The 21,195-nt window shown below is 39.9% G+C and overlaps 1 protein-coding gene across 1 annotated transcript in view; it reads left to right on the top strand.

Moving 5' to 3' along the window:
- SNCA (synuclein alpha) overlaps positions 1-20,642 on the top strand; it is a 72,008-nt gene extending 51,366 nt beyond the window's left edge. The window contains exons 5-6 of the mRNA XM_064449952.1: positions 18,893-18,982; positions 20,000-20,642. Coding sequence (XP_064306022.1) covers positions 18,893-18,982; positions 20,000-20,032 — 123 coding nt within the window. The 3' untranslated portion in view covers positions 20,033-20,642. The remainder of the gene's footprint in view (positions 1-18,892; positions 18,983-19,999) is intronic.
- Positions 20,643-21,195: the final 553 nt, after the last annotated feature.

The raw sequence follows: 21,195 nt of genomic DNA, 5'->3' as shown, positions 1-21,195 counted from the left end.
AGGTTTCATGATCCCAGTATGTACAACTAATCCAGCAAAACTTTCCAGTGGAAACTCAGTCTGGAATTTCAGCAGAGCCAGTACACTCAGCATTTTGGCAAGCTCGGCAACTAGAGTTAATTACTTTGCTACTCCCATGCAGAAAGACAACTTCTAATTTGCAATTGGTTAGATATGGGCTATTGAGCAGCATCAGATTGCCGTGACTGAAGCAAAGAAATATATTGTGGAAGGGGATAAAAAGATAAAAAGTTGTTTTATCTGAACTGGAAAGCTCCTTTAGTATTTTGGTAAGTACTCTTACTGTGCTGGGACACTTAAACACCTACTGGATAGTTTACTGAGATTTTCAAGTCACAGGGTCAGTTAAAATATAGAAGCAAAGTGGTGGAGCAGCAGCATAGATGTTCCCCAAGCTGGAGCGTTGATTGATATTACAGGTCTGGTCAGTGCGGTGTTTTTGTAATCGGCTACCAGGCCAGCGTGCTGGAGGAGCTGTGCTGACAGCCATCCATCAGTGACCATAGGGCTTGGAGCAGGGTAGGCGCTCCGCTGGGGATCTGGAGGAGAGAAGCTTCATCACTTCCAGAGGTCTGGCCCCTTGGGCCAGGCCATCTTTCCATGTAATGGCAGGGGACTGTTCATTGCAACAGGTCAGTGATGGCTGGCCTTAGAGGACTGCCCTTACCCAAGGTGAAAAGCACAGTGAGATGGGGACGGTGAGGTCCTCGCTTGAGGGACTATCCACCAGAGGAGCTGTGACTTTGAGGGGCAGGTGACATATGACTGCTGGGTTTATGGTTTGTGATCCTGAAGTGTTAAAAAAACACAAAACAATCAAAAGCAGAAGGGGAAACAATGTATTTCAGGCAGCAAAGCAAAGCTGCCTGAGACATGAGCTCAAGCTGGGCTGGGAGTTTTGTCAGCAGTGGGCTGCCCTTTGCTGCAATGAGCTCAGGTCTCAGTCTGTTGTCTGACAGCAAAATGTATTGCTTGTGTGTAGCATGTATAAAAGTAGGTTGTTTTCTGTGCTCAGCCACATCTGTGCCAGAAAGGAATTTATTAGGCAGGCAAGAGGAGGAATGAGCACTTCCTTTGACTAGCCACAGACATTCATCCTGTGGAAGGAAATTAAGAGTGGTGTTTCCAGGACATAAGTGCTAGGGAATTACCCAGTTAGCCTGCTACATGCATTACGAGTTACAGGCTTTTGTGGGTTGAATCTGGCAGCTGCAGTTGGGAAAGGAGCTTTGCCCTGTTTTGTTGAGATAGCCATACCCTGAAGATATGCACTTTTGGCTTGGCTGAAGCAGACCACTTGAGCTGAAGTTAACCAACTCTGTGGGAATCAGTGCCCCAAAAGGTGCAATCAAGCCTTTTCAGCTGAAGTCTGGGTTACTTTGTTGATTTTTATTTTTTTTAATATATATATACTCAGAAGGTCATTTCATGGAATCATAGAATGGTTTAGGTTGGAAGGGACCTTTAAAGACCATCTAGTCCAACCCCCCTGCCATGGGCAGGAACACTTTCCACTAGGTCAGATTGCTCAAAGCCCCATGCAACCTGGCCTTGAACACTGCCAATGATGGGGCATCCACAGCTTCTCTGAGCCACCTGTTCCAGTATCTCACCACCCTCATCATAAAAAATTTCCTCCTTATGTCCAACCTAAATCTATCTCTTTCAGTTTAAAGCCGTTGCCCCTTTTGCTGTCGCTACAGGACTCTGTAAAAAGGCGCTCTCCATTTTTCTTGTAAGCCCCCTTTTCATATATTTAAATGCTGCAATAAGGTATCCCCAGACCTTTCTCATCTCCAGGCTGAACAAACTCAACTCTCTCAGCCTTTCTTCATAGAAGAGGTCTTCCAGCCTTCTGAACATTTTTCTGTCCTCTTCTGGACCTGCTCTAACAGATCCATGTCTTGTGCTGGAGACCCAGAGCTGGATGCAGTACTCCAGGCGGGGTCCCACAAGAGCAGCGTGGAGGGAGCATCCTTTCAGCTCTGATCTATCAGTGCCAGTGTGGTGACCTTGGTGGATCCACTATGATTTATTTCCAATTTTCTTGCTCGTCACACCACGGGGAAATATTCCTGAAATCAAACATTGCTGGCTTCTCATTGCAGAGTGACAACTGAGTTACCAAATCAGTTGGTGCTGTAAAGCTTTCAGATAAAGCTGCAAATGTTCTGCCTTGACTGTATGAAGGAAGCAAAATGAGTGAGTGTTAATGGAAGTCAGAAATATCTGAGAAAATCTTGTGGTTCAAGAATTTTTTTCTGCAAAGCTTTGGACTAGATGCTCAATGTCACTTATTTTTTCCTGGCCTGTTGTTATGAAAACTGCATCCCTCCCAAGCAGGTGTATGTTGCTCTAATGTTTTCTTTTCCTCTGAATTTATGCTCTGAAACTTCTAAGACAAGCATTACCACTTTAAAAGCTCAGTTTTATAATATGGAGGAGGAAATTGCTCACCAGGTTTAAAACAAAATAAAATAAAACAATTTAAAACTGTCTCAATGAAAAGCAGTTTTGATGGATGTGACACAAGAATATAAAAATAAGGAATGGTTACTAGGCCACGCAAGTATAAACCTAATATCCAAATAACTGTTTCAGCTATTGTTACTGAGAACGGAGAGACTAGATTTCCATGTGATTATTATTTTTCACAGAGTAAAGCCCAGGAAGTGATGAGCAGTTGCAGTATGAGCCCTCACAGGTGGACAAAATGAGCGTGTTTCCTCTCCTAGGATCACTGTCATCATTAAACTTCTATTACCTCAAGTTACTTCTCTTTCAACGCTGGAGAGGTTCACCAGTTTTATAATATTAAGAAAATACAGGTTTTTTCATGGACCTCTGTCTGTGTATTCATTAATGTGAACTTTGGGTTTTGTGTTAATGGTGTTCCTGGGGTTTTGTGTTGTTTTCTATTGGTATGTTCACGGTATAAATTAGCTAATAAATTTAATTTTGCTTTGTGTACAACTGAACCTCCATCCGGAGGATTATCCTCCTGCTGTAGTTCATGGTTCTAGTTCTAGTTCTAGTTCATGGTTTTGATTTGGATTGGTTAGATGTAATCTAAACATTCCATTGCTGTGGAGCAGCTTCTGTTTTTCAGAAGGACAAGTAGGATCACTCAGAACCAAGTCCCTAGCAAAATTATCCGCCTTCACACAGTGCAGTTGAACAGTTATGCCTAATCAGGACCATCTCAGCCCTTTAATGTGTATGTACTGGGAGAATTAAAATGAGACTGTGACTATGTGATTGACCAGTCTTCCTCTGAACTTGTATCAGTGTTTTATATTCCAGTTAATTAAATCTTACATCTCAGTGTTTGGTTAGAACTGTGTAAAAGCACCTCCAAGAAGATTTGTAGCCTTAATGAATTTTGCTTTTAGAATTGCATGCTATGGGGTAAACTAGAGTCTTGGTGGATAAGTGATCTATCGTGGTAGGTAAGTGATAGGTCATGCGGTCTGAAGTCAGCACAGCTGCTCTGATATACACCTGCCAAATATGTGGTTCTAGATACCTAGAAAATATGTATTTTAAGAAAGTGATATGTCAAGGAGCGGTACAGCCTTGATGCATCACTTGCAAATCTATCAAATTTCTTGTACTACTGTGCCTGAACTCTAACCTCTGTATCATATAGTACACTTATTGGTGTAAGAAGGGAGAGTTACTCTGTTAGTCTCTGTGATAAAGCCTCTTGGGTTGTCTGTATGATTGACAGAGGTATTGAAGTTTTATTAGAGAACAAACTGATGGGCTAACCAATGGGTGGACATAAATTTACATCAGTTACACATGGTTAGTTTTTGCTAACACTGCGCTTTGCCCTGGTGTTTATTTGTGCGAAACTTGTTTTAATTTAGAGTATGAGGCCAAGTTACTTTGTAGTTAGCATTAATAAAAAGATGTCATTTGTCAAATAGAATAAAATGAAGTTGTTATAGAAATAATTGAAATTGAAAGGGATGTAAAGATGGAGCTGTGAATCTAATCTAGCGGTGGCTGGGATGTGGGAGAAGGTGGTAATAGTCCATCAAAAGTCAACACTCCTCCCCACAACCTGCAGCTCTGCTCAGTGGCTTTCTCATTCTCATAAAACATATAGCACCATTTGCAGAATATTTCAAGGGAGTTTTTTTTTTCTTCCCCTGAAGAATAAATCAATTTGTAGTACAGTGCATTTATTATTTGCTCTAGGTTCTTCATACTGTTGAACAAGCTAGTCAGTGCTTTTTCTTCAGGAAATGTAGTGTGGGCTGTGGTATAGGACTAATTCTCTGTGCAAGCACGTCACTGGGAATGCACCAGCGGTAACCACCTGAGCACCCATGCAATTTAACAGTCACATTCTGAAGGCAATATTTTGGCTGGTAACAAGTATCCAGGAGATAACCAACTGAAGAAAAAGGGATCACGACTCTAAGGTATTTTCTGTGAAGCTACAGAGTCATTACTGAAGTACAAGACCTGACCCAGAAACTCCTTCCCTGTGTTTGTAAGTCTGAAGCATGAATTATTCATAGCATGGGGACTCTGAGCAAACTGCAGAAGCCAGTGTGCTGAAGGTGATTAATGAAGAGCCTGAACTGGTGCTTTATGATGTAGATGAGTCATTAATATAACAGACATGTTAACAATCATGGGAGAGGGTTTGTGTGGGAGGGTAGAAGAGTCATCTCTCCTTAGGTTGCTGCCAGAGGAGAGCTTGACCAACTGGGCTGGTTATATCTCAGTGCTCCCAGGTGTTTAATTTCAGCTCAGTGGTTAAAGAGACACTAAGCCTAATAGTGTGTGATTAATATTATGATGGAAAACAATCACATGCACTTCAAAGGGATTGACATGTTCAACTGCTTTAGGCTATCGGTGCCTGCAAGACTGGCGTCATACACCTTTGAAATGGGTAGCGTTAATTCTGTGTTCAATGAGTTGACCGTGTCTCCAGCCACTACTCTTAACACTTAACTTTGAAAGGGGACACAGTAATTAATTTCATAGAGGCCCCTAAAGATGTACACGTGTTCTGTGCATACAGATTTCTGTACAGAAAGTTTAGGAGGCAGATCAGTTTTTCATCTGAGGAATTTTTTTTGCTGGAGATATGGACGAATGGTGATATATTGTATGCACATGAAGGAATTAGTATTAGATCTGAAAACAATTAAACAATGATGGAAGGAAAAAAAATCCTTTCTTCCTGACTGCTAAATATTTAACAGACTGCGGAATGATCAAAGGTCCTTTTTAAGAATTTAAAATGACAAGATAAAAATGAGTTTAAATTCTCTAACATTTGCATTTGTGACAGCAAGAATATGAGAAGCAATGTCAAATGCTTGAAGTCCTCCCACTTGCACAGTGATCACTGAGTCACTGAAATGATACAAGCCAATTTAGAATACTTCACCCCTGCTATAAACGTTGGGCCTAACTCAGCTGGGAAATGGGAGCATCACCCACACAACACAAAACACACTAACGTTTTTCTTTTGCACAGGGTAATCAGCAGCAGTATAACAAAATATAACTTCAGTGCTGAAGGGGTACTGTTTCTGCAGTGAATAGTCACTGGGGGAATATTGTATCCAAAGTTTTCTTTGACTTAACACAAATCTTGGTTTCTACAGAGTTATTGGAACATGTGTTAGGAACACACTTTGCTTGAATGCTTTCCCTTGATATGTGAATCTTAGTGCTCCTGTTGCACTGAGGGTACAGTAGAAGAGATGTTCTGTCACTGATTTAATTTGGGAAATTACAGATGGATAAATGCTGAGTCTGTCTGTGGATAAAAATGGTTTCCTCAGAGTTCAAAGACATCATACTTTATCATATTAAGTAGTTTGTTCTTTGACACTTGAAACACTTTGGATTTCTGAAGTTAGTTCTTGGTTCACTGCAGTATTATTTTAGTATTAAACATATGTAAAACCTTTGACTTCCATGGATCTATCTACTTGCTTAAGTGTATGCTTGAAAATCTTTTGCTGAACCAGGGCTTATATGAATTTATATGTGTAAAAACAATTCAAGTTCAAGAAGATCAGCTTTGAAGTTTTCATTAGTAATGTTATTTTAAGCTTCTCTTATCAGATATACGTTTGTTGTCGTTGTTGCAGAGAATGTGCTGAATTCCTTTTCTGCAAGAATCCATTCAGAAAAATGCTTCTGAATATTTGTGGCACCAGCTATTATTCTGTAAATAGCTTTTTGAGGATGCTAGATGGTCTAAGGCACACCATGGCGGAAGTGTCTCCTGTTTAGGTATATGTAGCCCACTAAGCATCCACATTTATTATGTTTGGAATGTTGGAAGTATAGCAAAGAGATGAATAACATTAGAGCAGTTACTGTTGCAATTTCCAATGTCACTGCCTTTCTTGGATAATTCTTGGCAAATGGGCAACTAACCCAGAGAATAGGAACCCGTTGCTTTGTTGCCCGCTCTTACAGAAATGATACACATATATCAAGATTAAATAAATAAAATTTTATCATGATTAAAAGATTATGATATAGCATACTGCTGAATTTCATTTAGTTTGTTTGTTCATGGCAAACTACATTTACTTTTAGCTTCATATTCCACATAAGTACTTTCTAGTATGGTTCATTTCTAAAATGGCATTTGCAAATAAGTGTAAACACACTTATAAAGAGTGTAAATACACTAAAAAAGTTAGACACAGCTGGGTGTCTAACTGATACTGCTTGAGCATATGCAAACACTGGGGCACCGGGCTGTGGCAATCGTGCGAGTTGTTTGTGTTCAGTTCTGCATGGGTGATTATCAAGATCTGGCTCTTGTTCTTACCTAAAAGTTCACCAAGCAGCATATGTAGACAAATGTCTTTATGGCTGGTAGAAGATAGGTTTTTATATTGTTTTCGAACTACAGGGAGTCATATTATAAATGCACCATCTTCTTCTGAAGCATGGACTCATCCTTTTTGCATCATCCTCAGTACTGAAAACATGAAAGAGCTCCACCATAGTGAGAATCTAAATGCTTTAGACTTTGTATTGCTCTGGGCAGCATATCAGTTTTCATTACAGGAACTGCGAATGTGACTTGTAGGAGAAAGAACTGTAGTGATTGTTATTGATTTGCCATGTGTGTTCTTTCAATTTCTCCTCTGTTCTAACAGAGCACCTCCATCTCTATGGGATAAGCTTTGATAATCATTCTTGCTGGCATGATATGCATGAAATTATTCTTCCTCAACTTCATCTGAACTTCTGTAAATCACATGTAGCTGACTGCTATAGCATGAATTTGAAGAAAAGTGGGTTTATTTTGGGTTTTTATTTATCCCCAGAGCACAGGGTGTAATGAGTGCAATTGCTGTGCTAGCAGTATTTCACTCAAAACTTCCTTACAGAAATGTGGTTTTACCTGCTTTTCTGGATGCAGTGAACAGAATGAATGCTTTGCCTCGGCTGCTTTTTTGTGTGCTACCTCTGTGGTGTGTATGCATAATTTTTTCCCCTCTCATATGCTGGAATATTAATGGGGCAGTGGCTGGAGTATGATTACAGTGTCCCCTCTCAAGCCATAAAAGGGGATGGGGAGAGGAGGATATTTCCCTTTTGTTATGCTCCTCATGGCTGTGGAACCAACCGCTTCTTGTGAACTGTAGCAGTTTGTGGTGATTGCGTTGCTGTGGCTCCAGTGCATTCCTGGGTGCAGAGGGCAAGACCCCTGCTTAGCAGGTGAAGTTTGGGAAATTGCTGTGATTAATAATAAGAAAGGACCAGAGGGAAAGTGTCATTCTAACAATTTTGACAGCTAACATTCTCTGCTGCTTTGATCCTTTAGAAGCAGCTCTGCATTTTAATTCAAATGATTTGACAAGAGTTTATTAATAGAAGGCTCTTTCTGGTAAAAATGGTGCAGTAACAATTCTGCTTTGAAGCTCCGCCTATGGCTGAGGAGATCATCAGCCCACACTAGTTCAGGTAGTTTTCTGACGTTAGACGCCACTGGGGCTTGCCCTCCTTTTCCTCTATCAGCCTAATGAGCAGTGCCTCTGACCTACTTGACTCAGCTCCAAACACCAAGCAGCTGCATCCTGACTCTAGCAAGACTTACCTTGTGTGCAGTTCTCATAAACAAGCATCAGAGATACAGGGTGGTGGATGCTCAACAGGTTAGGAAACTATGGTGTGAACAGAACAAGCCGGTTTAGTCCAGAGAAGGCTGAAATGAGCCAGGATAACAGTCTTTCTGGAAGCAAACCCTTGCTACAGAGAGAAAGGGGACTGTGCCCACTGGGAATAGGACTAGAATACTGGAGCTAAATGGTAGTGAGGGGCATGAAGGTTAGGCACCAGGAAAGATGCTAATGGTGACAGTAATTAAGCACAGGAATAGATTGCCTGGGGGTGCTGTGGAATTTTTGCCACTGGAGGCTTTGAAGGTGGCTTTTACCAGACATCTGTTGGGAATGATTTAGGGAAAGCTGAACCTGCCTAAAGCAGAGGTGAGGAGTTAGATAACTCTTCAAGGCCATCCAAATTTGTACTCTTATGATTTTCTATACATGAAGAAGTAGTGAAGACTTTTTTGATACGTATCCCTTTTGGAACAGCAGCAGATGTCTGAAAAGGGGACCATAAAGACAGGCTGCTCTCAGCAGTACAGGTATGCGTACAAAAATGGCTTTGGGAGGGGGATTGTTACACCAGGCTTATATTGACATAGATAAGAGCAGAATTTGGCCTGGGAGAGGCTGTTTTGCTTTTAACTCTGCTCTCATGCAGTGTAGAGGATAGCAGACTTCAGTCTGATGCTTTCCTTCATCTAAGCCAGAAATGAAAAGCAAAGATAACAGTAACAGTGCCGAGGGAGGAGGGAAAGAAAACACTGATACTCAAGTATTCCATATTTAGGTACTAGTTCTTTAACAGTCTCCTTACCTGCTATACTTTACTAGGTAAACTTTATTAAATAATTCTTTCCATGTAGTTAAAAAGAATTATTTCTTCTTCTACAGGAGAAGAATAAGCTAGAGATGTTTGTGTTTCATGCCAGTGGACTGAGAAGTAAACTTTCCCAATGCAACTGAAAGCTGTGAATAGTAGTATACTTGGTTCTAGATGAAGAGGGATACTTCAGGAATATAAATTTTAAATTTCAGCCTGACCCTCTAGTCTTGTAGTGTTTGATCTGCTGCTGAATAGATCACAATTGCAGGAAATACTCCTGAAACCTTTATAGCACAAATAATAGTTGCCAGTGTTTTTCAGAGCAAGTGCTGGTTTCATCGTTAGAAGAAACATATTTTAAAATTCTGCAGCTAGGTAAAGTGCTGTAGTAGATTGGAATTGAAAGAATGCTTTAGAGAGATGCTCACTGATAATAGTTGAAGAGTAACCACTTCACTAACAGCACGTCCTGTCAATCAATTACATACAGCCTTTGAAGGTGACCATGCTGCCACTAGCTCTCCTGGCAGCCCACAGTTCAGCATGCTGAAGAGTAAAAGCAAATGAGTCAATCCTCATTGCATTAGTTTACCCACCCATACTCTAGAGAAAAGGAAAAGAGAGAAAACCCTACCCTCTTTCCAGTACTGTAAAGCTTGCTCTCTCTTTCTTTAAAAACTTCCTTGGAAGTGAGTGAAGTTACTTCATTGCTGTGTGAATATGCTCGCACAAGGTGGGGTACAGAACTGAAATGTGTGCTGTCGCTGGGGCTACGCGTAATGGAGTGGGAACTCATGCTGTTTATGATGCTAGAGGGTGGCTTTTCCTGCAGTTCTGCATAGGGGACTTTTTCTAAGACTAGGAGAAATAACTATGGTTTATAGATTGCTCTTTTAGATAATGCAGCATTGAATTAACTGTGTGTGTAAGTGGAGAATTCTTGTAGAGGGAATTGATTTTCCTCCTGTAATTTTGTCTCTTAGGAAAGAATATATACTCATGGAGTCTATACAATAACTTCTGGAGTTTATATGCACTAAAATTTATGTAATGTTGGAATGTGGTTATGTTATTCAAGCTGTTTTAGATAAAGTAAAATAACTTTGCAACTTTGACTGGGACCATGCTGGTTAAAATCATCTTTACCAACTTAATGGAGCCAAATCCGAACAAGGTTGCTCATTTCTATGCTGACTGCAAAGCTGATCTGTACCATTGTTTTAGTTAATGTGATCAGTCAAGATCATGTATCATTATATTCTAGTTTTATTTAATGAAGACAGAGCTCAGGTATCATCCTTGGAGGTCATCCTTGGTGACAGGTTCATACAGACTGGAGAATCCTCCATTGCTGCAGAGGGACAGATGGGTTTAGCTAATCCCATGGAGCTCCTCACAGATGTAGGGATAGGCTGTTCTTAAACACTTCTAATTAAGGCAATGCCTTTAGGATTATATAAACCTAGCTCACTTATGCTTTTCTGACAGGTTCCTTCATCTTTCCTCTCTATTCTAGGATGTGATCATTCTGATGTTCCCCTTTGGGATCTCCCATCATCCCCAGCAAAGTGCTTTGTGTAGACTGAATTCTGTATTCAGAAGGCACCCTTGGGCTGGATTAGGCCAAGTAGATTGCCTCACAGGCCTTGTTAATACATGAAAGAATGGCTTGCCTTTATTGTAGTAACATGGCTTTGCTGGCTTATGTTATTCTTTGACTTTGTAATTCTTTTCTGTGCACCATTTGCCCTTTGTCTTTGATTTAGTGAGTGCCTAAGTGCAGCATATTAACACCTTTTCCTATTGAGCTGCATATTATTTATTTCATCTCTTACTCAGTTTTGTCAAGGTATCTTTGAATTTTGTAGTAACAATAACAAAAATAAACTCAGGCTGTTTATTGTTCCTTCTTAATGCATAAGACCAAGCATATGGTGAAGCACAGTCCTTGGTCCTTCTTCCAAATCCTACTGAAAATAGTAGTATTACTGGATTCAAGGTTTTTGTGAAGCTGCACTCTGAAACTTGAGTTTTGAGAATGTAAATCACGATATTAATAGTAGATATTGTCTGAGCAGATCAATTACCCTAAAATATTTTTATTGGCCTATGCTTCTCTACCTTGTTCAGGAGAATGTCAAGTGAGGCACAGGTGTGACCGCATCCCCCTGATGTGATGTTCAGTTAGCAGTTATCATTCCTATTTTTCTGCAATTAGAAATTACTTCAGTCTTTCCAAATGGTAAGCTCTAGCTTTTTCTTTCCCTATCTGTGGAGTTTTCAAAGTCACCATAGATTTGGAAAGCTGAAAAGGATGAAGCTGAAAGGACTGTGTGTTCTGGGTGCATTTACATGCATTACTGATGGCACGTTGACTCAGCCCCTAGGCAACCTGTTATTTTAAGTCACCTATAATTAATGCACGTGTCCATCACTTCAGAACTTGTATGACCTGCTGGTTTGACCTGGGCGATGGGCGGGTTCTTCATGCAATCCACATCCATTTATCAGCAAATAACAACATACCAGCAGCTCTAATTAGGTGACTTTACCAGCCTGGTTAACACAAAACATGAATCTGAGTTTGAGGAAGGTTGATTGTTCACATAAATGTTCCTCTTGTACTCTGAACAGAGTTGAGTCTGATCTTTACAAGTAATACTAAATGGAGAATTTTAAAGGAAGAAAACAAAAATATACACAATTTATGTTGTACTGAAATTTGGGGCTTTTTTTAGGAATTCACAACAATTCATAAATTGTTGTAAACAGCAAGTATTTCCAGCTCTTTGTAAACACAAAGACGGACCTGTAACCACAGACACTTAGACAGTCTTCACATTCATTCCTCTCTCCATAGGCGTCAGTCTTTATCCTTTTCACTTTTGTCATTGCCAACTGAAGGGCATAAAAACATGAAACAAAATGCAGCCTGTAGCTCTATGTTAGCCTTTCACTGAAATTGTGCTATTGTACCCACATCTGTTTGTTTAATTAAACGTCTCTTCTTCACTTCCACTCTTCATTTAAGGAGGAGGAGGGTAGTAGTCCCATTTCATTATTGGTACTCTAAATGAGTTGTGCACTGGAACAGCTAGTTTCCTTCACACATAATGCTTTTTCATAATTTCCTTCACTTAGGTGTTTAGCTTAGAGATAATTAAAATAGCTTACTTCTTTCTAGCTAATGCACAGATATGGCTCCTCTCTGTACCTCTGGAGTAAAACCACTAGACTGCTGCTAATGCTTTCTCATTCACAGCTGAAGCTTGGAGGCACTGACTATTGCAATGAGTGAGCAGGGGCAGAGCTTTAGAGCATCTGACCTGGCAACTCAGTTATAAGCAGTCAGCTCCACGTATTTAATACCTTAGGACTAGGAAAGTAAATACATTGAGACCGTTTTAACATATCTTCGTTTTGCCAGTTGGGAATTTGCTTGGTTCAGGGGGTTTTCTCCCATTGAGTAAGTTGGGCTTTGTGGTCAAAATACCTGTAAAATCTAAGTTACCAAATGGAAAAGACAGTTATTTGTTCACTTCGGTCCAATATCCAGCCCCTAAGTATCCTATCTGGTGGAGAAAAAAGAACACAAATAATTTTCTTTTCAAAGGGGAAGCCCGTTGGCACAGCAAATTGCTATTCAGCTTGTAGCAAGCGGTGAACCTGGACAGTATGCATAACAGCTGCACTGAGGGTATACAAAAGGAGTCCCCAAATTTTTCTTTAAGCTCCACCATATAATGACTGACAATCCCTGAGGAAAGTTCTTACATGGTGCATAATACCAAAATGAAATGGGTTTAGTCAGGGTGGAGAGATATTCAGTTACCAGTTGTAAGGGCTTAAAGCAGCCCTGCTAAGTTAAGGTTTGGGATGCAATAACAGGCATGAGACCAACAGCTTTAGGGATAAACTACTTATCTCTAAATAATGGTGTGGAAATAAGGACAGATTAGTAGTACGATTATCCAGAATGTAACAAGAGCAAATTCAATAATTCACTAGTACTGGTCTAGACTTAATATCCAGGCTCACAAAGATGTACATGACCATGGCTACCAGGCATGCAGGCATGGCTTCTTCTCTGGATGGGCTAATCGGACCAGTTGATGGGCTTGGGGAATGCCAAATTACCTGATGGGACAGTCCTTTCTATTGTTGAGTCAGGAAAGCACCATTAGGGCTTGTTCACCAAGCATCACATCGGGCCTCTTTGCCAGTCTGTCCTTGTTCTGCACAGGGCTCTGAAATACAGTTTAAGGCAATACTACCCTTATTCTAATCTATCAGTACATGGTAATTTTGCAAGGTAATAATGCTACTGGATCTGATTTTTTAAAAAAATTTATTTTCTACATTCTTATTTTTATTTCAGGCTCCCCCAGGTACCAGCTGGTGTGTATGTACAACAAACGGGACCATGTTAAAAATGTTTTGCAAGGAAAATTTCATTGGGTGTCTCAAAGGTCTTTCCAAAAGGGACTTCAAAGGTCTTTAGAAGAGAGGTGTACCAAAATTATCTTGTAAACCAGCTTTTTCCCTATTCTAGTTCACTGCTTTCTCTGTAGTACCCTTTATCTTGGTTCACAGCTAGTTGATAATAATAAAACATTCAATAACAGACTGGCAAGTGATGTGGTGTGACCGGTGCGTTTATAATAATCTGTATTGTAGAAATTAGCTGTGACTTCTCATGTTACGTTAATTTGTTAGGTGTTTGAGGCAAGCCTTGCCTTATTTTTATGTATAAAATTGGTGGTGGACAGTAGAGCTTTCTGTTAGGGAAATAAGCCTCCCACAATATCTGCATGGAAAATTTCATACAGGTCTCAAGAATGGACAGAAAATCAGCAAGTGTTGAAACAACATGAATGTGAAAGTTTATGGGGGGAGCTTATCAATGTGTGTAAATACTTGATGGGGGTGGTGGTAAAAGAGATTGATCCAGACTTTCAGCAGTGCCCAGTGAAATGGCAGGTGGCAGTGGGCACTAACTGAAATGCAGGAAAGTCCATTTAAATGCAAGAATAAGGTTTTCCACTGTGCAAGTGGTCAAACAGTGGACCAGGTTATCTAGCAAGATTGTGGAGTCTCTGTCTGTGGGGATGGTCAAAACCCAACCAGGCACAGCCCCGCTCTAGGTTACCTTGCTCTGAGCTGGGAGCTTCGACTAGATGGTCTCTGGGCGTGCGTTCTGACCTCTGTGATGAGTGGAAGTGACTTCCAAGGCAGTCTCTTCTTGCCAGTACAAACGTTTTAAGAGCTGACAGTTTGATAGCCTGGCTTATTTATCACAGAATATGGAATCACTCCAGAAGGAATTAGTCTCCAGTAATCATGAGAATATACATGACTATAAGACGACTTCAGCATTCATAATGGAAAGAAAAAAAAGTGTTGCTAGCTAGAGAGATAGTAAATTATAGTGCTTAGGTAGCTGCTAAATTACAATTACAATGCTTCCTTTTGAAGTTACTTTTGTCCATGACTTGAGATAAAAGAATTTATTTCTGATGGCAGTAACTTGGCATTCAAAGACACGTCACCAAGAGGACTGAGTGCACACTCCTGAAGGTGACCGTTTCGCCACGTGGTGCTGCCATAGGCACAGTACCATGAGCAGACCGCTTGGTCTGTTTTCCGTGCATAGAGGATCTTAAACAGTCTCTCTCCTTCCACCAAGAGTGTTACGAGGTGGGAAAGAGGGTGAAGGGAAAGAACAGGGTGCAGTTCTCACCAAAAACACTGAAATCAGAGAAACCTATTTGGTGATGTTTTCCTGGTAAAAGGAGTAGGCCTGAGGCTTTGGCAAATACTCTGTAATTTAAACAAGGCCAGGTCTTCAAGAGGACTTTTAAATTAATTTGATGAATATTGTCTTGCAAAAGTGGGTCATTTTACACTGTCACACACCCTGCTTAGCAGGATTCATTCCCATACTAAAGGAGGAGGAGTCAATATATTGGAGCCATTGCAGCAGATAGAATAGGAAGTTCTACTTCACATCTTATGTTTGCCACTCTAGTATACCTGTTATTTTATATCTGTTCCTTGAGTGAGAACTGGCATGTAGGGTTATGCAAATGGACCACTTCATAATGATGACACACTGGCTCCCCTTTGTTTATAAACTGACATGAGTTGCTTGACAATATGAGAGCACAGCGTGATTTGGGAGGGAGGGAGGGCGTTCACCGTAGCCCTTCATTCCCAAGGAAGGTGTGCGTGGGCTTGCGAGGCAGCCTGGTGGCACATAGGTCTTGGGCTGTACAAGTCTGATAGTCACGAAGCTTTGTCAAGGCAGGCTAGCTGCAAAAGCTTGCTTTCCATAGCACGGGGGCTGAGGGCACAAGACTGCCTGGAGAATGCAGAAATACAAGCCTTACCCAGAGCGTCAAACCAAGATATAGGCAAGCATTTGATTTTTCTTAAGGGAAGCCTCAGGGGACAAGTAGACATCCTCATCTCACCATTCTTTTAACACCTTGTTTATTGCATGAGTTGTAATTTTCCATTTTTAAAGTGTTTTTCCTGCAAAAGAGCTCATGCTCCTCAGTTAAAAACTGACTTTATCTCTGAGAAGCTTTTGTTTAGCTTTTCAGGTCTTCTAATAAACTTCCCCTCTGGAAATGCTCTTCTGTATGGTTTAAAAATAGAGGTGGCAGCTTCAAAAGAAAAATGTCTTTCATACTAAGACAAGAATTGGTCTATTGAGTGTTACTCCTCTTTCATAACCGAATTAGGATATGGAATTATTGATCATGAGAACATAAAATTGCATTTCTTTGTTTTGAAGGAGGTAGATAATGATCTAAGGTGTACCTTAGATGGCTCTGTGTTACTGGGGGTGGTTGTTTACTTTTGCGATATCCCAACTTTGGAGGAATGGTATGTCAGCAGCAGAGAAAGCCACCATTAAAAATAATGTGGTCACCTATGCTATACTTTTAAATGTAACAAACGTGACTGACTAATGTCATTCTCATCTGCACTGCAGTGCCATTGCTGTTTGAAGCTGGACAAAGGCGATAAGCCTTTCCTAGGCAAAGAGTTCCCTTGCTGGTTTGGTATGGCTTATGATTTTCTTAATTTGAAAAAATATCGTTGTTGCGATTGATGATGTATTTTACTAGTGATGCGGATTGTTTTATTTGAAGCTGTAGAGGAATCGCCACCCTGAACTCACTGAAGGAACTTGGGAAGATGACAAATTCAGCCTTTTTTAGGCATTGCGTCCTTGTAATCATGACGGACAATCCAGAACCGTGGCGGAGGTTCCTAACAAACAGTGCACGAGCTTTGAAGCTCTTCGAGATTCAGCTGGCAAATCTTCTCTTTGTCGTTACTAATGGTGCTGGCAGTTTCACCTGCCATCTGTTTTCCTGCTACAGATAACATTAAGCTGCATGCTTTCTTCTTCATGTAACTTCAAGAATGATTTTGGGCACAGTTTTGCTTGATGTACTGATTGTTAGCTGAAGCTGTTCCTTAATGATAGGAGGGAGCAGAAATTAAATTATATTTTGAATTAAACAGGAGAAAAGTAGACTGGAGCTGTAGGTCCTTAGAGCTGATATGTTAGATTGAGTGTACAGTACAGCTTTAAAATTTGCATTGCACACACTATTTAGCTATTTCAGTCAAAGCTAATAGAGATTGAGCTACTTCTCATAAAAAAAGTAAATAGGCATAAATACTCCTAAAATTTGTTTAGAAGCTAAAGTAATTAAATATTGCACATCAAATAATCTTAGGAGCTTAAGTTTTGATAAGCCAGGGCAAAACTGCAATTGGGCCCAGTTTTTCTGATAATTTCATGCTTGAAAAGTTACCTGTCATATTGAACATCCAAAATTATTAGTTCTTCTGGAAGACACAGGCCTAAATAAAGATATTAGTAACCTTATTCATTGATGTCCCTTGAGTTTTTGAATTTGTCCGTGTTAATGCTCTATATGCCATAGAGCAGCACACGGTGTTAACTGAAAGCAGGCACAGGCATGGAGGGAACTTGGCAGAAGAGTAGGCATTGACTCCACACCAACTGTACTGTTTACCTCTAAGCGAAAAGGATATCTGGCCCCACTGAGAAGCAATGGGACCAGATACCTTCATCCTGGACCTTTTAAAGTCTGAAGTAAGAACTAAAGAGAAGAATTTACATTATAGAAATAAATTCCACGTGTCATGGACTTTGAGGGTGAAAAACGTGTGTACATGCACGTGCATCGGTGCCAGAAGAGGTGACCAAACCAAGGAGGAACTGGAGCCCTATCTGGCAGACAAAGTCACAATTTGTGCAAGGGGAAATGCACCACGTGAGGAACAGAATATTATGATTACAGTCACCTGGTTAAACCATAGAGGGAGCTGATACGTGGCAAACGGTGAACAGCAGAAGCATGATAAATGCACCTGTTTTGTATATTATTTTCTGGTTTGTGTTAAACTCGCAGAGGTGAGTTGCAGGTTTACCTTCTCTTATGATCATTTAATTTATACCCTAAATTTAATTTAGCACCACTATCCTCTAAATTGCAGGCTTTGAAGAATTACCTCACTAGTCTGCTTTGTGACTTAGCTAATTTTGTATTTCTGCCTATGCTACCAGTCTGCAGGGGTTTTTAAAGTGAATTTCTTCCTGAGTGTGTGTAATTGTTTGTTTGGTTTTTTTTAGTGCATTTCTGTCTAGATTGGCAACTGGTGTAAATAAGCATAATCACAATAGTTCCACTGAGCTAACTCTGCCTGTTTTCATATAGATTTTCTTACAATTCAGGATGAACGCCAGCAGCCTTTATTCTGGCAAAACTCAAGTTTCTTCTCTGTGAGCTTCTGGGGTAACCACTACTACAGCAATTGGCCCAGTTGGAATGTTTATTTCCCTTATAATTTGTGTTTGTTTCAGATGGTAAATAGTATCTGTAGTTCTAGGACAACACAAGTAATCCTACTCAGCAAGTTATTCCTTACCCCATTGCAATCCCATTAATTCCAAGAGGCTCATATGAAAATTGCTATATAAAATAGAAATGCTTCTATAATGGTCAATAACAGATGCCCAGAGAAAAAGTATAGGAAGGTGGCTATCAGGTAGTGCCATATACTAATACTGCATAGAGTAACATGCTGATTGACATAAGCATATAGAGGTGTGACCTACTAAAGGAAAAAGGCTTTTCCCAATACAGTTAGGTTCTAAAACTGAAGGAAAAAACCAGCATGCAGTAGTCTGAGTTATAATAGTTCTTCTTTATTTGGCCACTTTGAAATGTAAAGGCTAAAACTGTAAAATAAACAATGATATATGAGAGGATTTATGTGTCTATAACATTAAACACATATATTTGAATTACTAACATTAAAAATACATAACTAAATTACCGGTTCATTTGTGTCTTGATACTACCCAATTTTTTTGCCCTGCTTTAACAACTACTTTTGCATACTGTAACTGTATTCCTCCAAGGAGCTAAATGGAAATTAATGTGATAACCTACTTAAACAATTTGTGTGGGACTATGTTTCGCTTATCAGTTTCTTAAATAGCAAAAAAATTCTTTTGGTTGGCTTCATGACTTGACCAAAGCATTTTCTGTGGGATTAAATAATTTCCAAAGATATTCAGCAAGTGGTACTGTTCCTTTTTTCAGATTGACTTCTTGGCCTGTCTGTGGCAAAAGAGAAGTTGAATATCAGCACTTCAGCTATTCAGAGAGATGATAGTAGTCATTCCCATGGATACCCCTGTGGAACATGGAGAAGACCTCTCTGGAGCTGATGTCCTCTAGCTCTTCACAACCCCTGGCAACATCCTGCAACCAAAGGACAGGCCAAGAAGTCAACCGCTGATGGGGAAGACACGCTTTGGCATAAATGGCGAGGCAAGAAGTTACAGTCTGTCACTTTTCTTTTCCTGTTTTAAATGTAGAATGAAGAAGGTTTCCTGCAGGAGGGAATGGTGAATAATACAGATGTTCCTGTGGATCCTGAGAATGAGGCTTATGAAATGCCTCCAGAGGTAAATCTGTTGTGGTATTTGCTGTGAATGCACACAGGAGAAGGGCACAGGAGGGAGCTGCATGCTCAAGCTACGTTAGCCTGGCACAGGCTGATGCTGTGAGCTGCAAGGGCACAGCAGAAACATGGTCCCTTTGGCCAAGATTTCCCAGAGGTATAGTGCTGGGAATCAGAAAATCTGTTGCGTTCTTGATAGTAAGGAAGTTTAATGGGAAAATATTGTGTGTATGTGTTTGAAAACACTTGTGCCTGGGTTTCTGAGTAATCCACAGTAAACTTGTATCTTTTTCTTATGTTTGATAGGCAATATGGGGAAAACTGCATCTTCATAGATTGCTTTAATAGCTGGGCCATTTATCAAAGCGTCATGCCTTGTAAACATGATATCTCATTATTATACTCTTAAGTTAATGCAATCATGGAAGTAAATTATTTTGTTGTTTTTCATGAACCCGCTATCTAAAATATTACTACAGTGTGTGGCTTGATGCATTGGTAGTTGGAGTGGCAGTTTTATGGTACTGCAGATAATTAAGCTGAAAATTACAGGTATAAAACATTCAAGCCATGATCCAGTAAAAGGCTTAAAGGCACCCTTGATCGCTAACACCTTGAATATTACTGAACTTATGGGGGCTGCTCACATACCCACAGTTAAACACATATTTAAATCATTTACTAGCTCGAATGAGTATCTGCAGCACCTGGTGTGCTTTTTCAGCCCAGGGGTAGCCCCGCTCCCTCTCCAAGTGAATTGCCACGGGTGGCCTATTGAGATCCTGGCAACTTCAGCTGAATGACATGTCAACTGCTGTAAAAGCCTAATTCTTCTGTAAATACCACATCTTGTAAGGTTACGGTATCTGGAAGATGTGACAAAATAACAAACGGCAAGCTCCTGATCACATGAAAATCCATAATATTTTGGTATTGAATCCACTAGGAGAATAAAAAGTGGTGAAAGTAGGATGTATTTATCTAAAATACTAGTAGCGCTGATTTGTGCTCTCCTCATTAGGAAGAGTATCAAGACTACGAACCTGAAGCATGAGAGTCCTTTCCTTCCTTTGTATCTCCTGAAATCTACTAACTACTAAAGAAGTCCCATCCTGTACAAGTGCTGAGTTCCAATGTGCCCAGTTGTAAAATTTTTTTACAGTTTTTACGGTGTATTTTGAAGTCTTCCATCAGCAATGATTGGAGTATCTGTGACTGCATCCACCTTGTTTCAGCATTTCCCTTCTGCTGAAATGAAAGCTGGTTGGTAGGATCATTGTTGTGCTGTGGATATTGTGGCTTCAAGTTTAAAAGTTAAAAAAGAAAATGTTAAATAAAAACACCTAAGTGTCTACTGCTTATTTCTAACTCTGTACATGTTTTGTTGATAGGCTGTCAGTAATTTGATATTGTTTATGATACAATTTTTATTTGTTTCCTATAACTATTCTTTCTGTGCAGAGATGACTTATTGTGAGAGCTTTATATATATGTGTATGTATTATACATATTAAAAAAGTAACTGAGCATGAACTATGCACCTATAAATATTAGCTGTTGGAATTTTATTGTCCTGTGATGTGTTTTATTAACTTGTGTCTGTAAATAATGGTGTTCAACTGAAGCGAATAAAATGTAACCCATTAAAAATGAACTTCTAAATTAGTGATGATTTATAACACTTTCTTTCCTCTCCAAAAGCCCCTGTTAAAGCATTTGGGCTGCGTTGCTTCCTGTGAAGGAGCTGGAGGAACAAAACCAGCAAATGGAAGCCCAGTCTATACAAAAAACAGGGTGAAGAATGAGAGTATCATGGCTGGTACCTCAGCTGGAGTAAACTGTTGACAAATAGATTCATTTATAGTGCTAATAAACTTTCTGTTGTAAGGAGAACCTGAGAATGAATGAAGCCATTAATAATCGGCTGCAGCAGATTATCAGGAAATCGTGAGGCCCTTAGAAGAATTACTGTTTCAAGGTTGTTAAAGCGCTGGGTTATACAGAAGAGTGATGGATTAGTTGCAATCAATTTGTCTTCTATAAAGTCCCTTTTAGCAAAAGTACAGTCTACTGTCTGTTTTTAGACATGGTAATTTTAGTTATTGTGTTGCCTGGATACTTTTCGATATCGTAAAAATATTTTGATGTGAGATGTTTTTACTTCTCTCAGGTTTTATTATCTGTTATTTTGGATCAACCATTGATTCTAACCTGAAT

The sequence above is a fragment of the Phalacrocorax carbo genome, chromosome 4, assembly GCF_963921805.1.
Source record: "Phalacrocorax carbo chromosome 4, bPhaCar2.1, whole genome shotgun sequence".
Taxonomy (NCBI): domain Eukaryota; kingdom Metazoa; phylum Chordata; class Aves; order Suliformes; family Phalacrocoracidae; genus Phalacrocorax; species Phalacrocorax carbo.
Note: the sequence above shows the minus strand (reverse complement) of the source record. Positions and strands in the feature narration are given on the sequence as shown.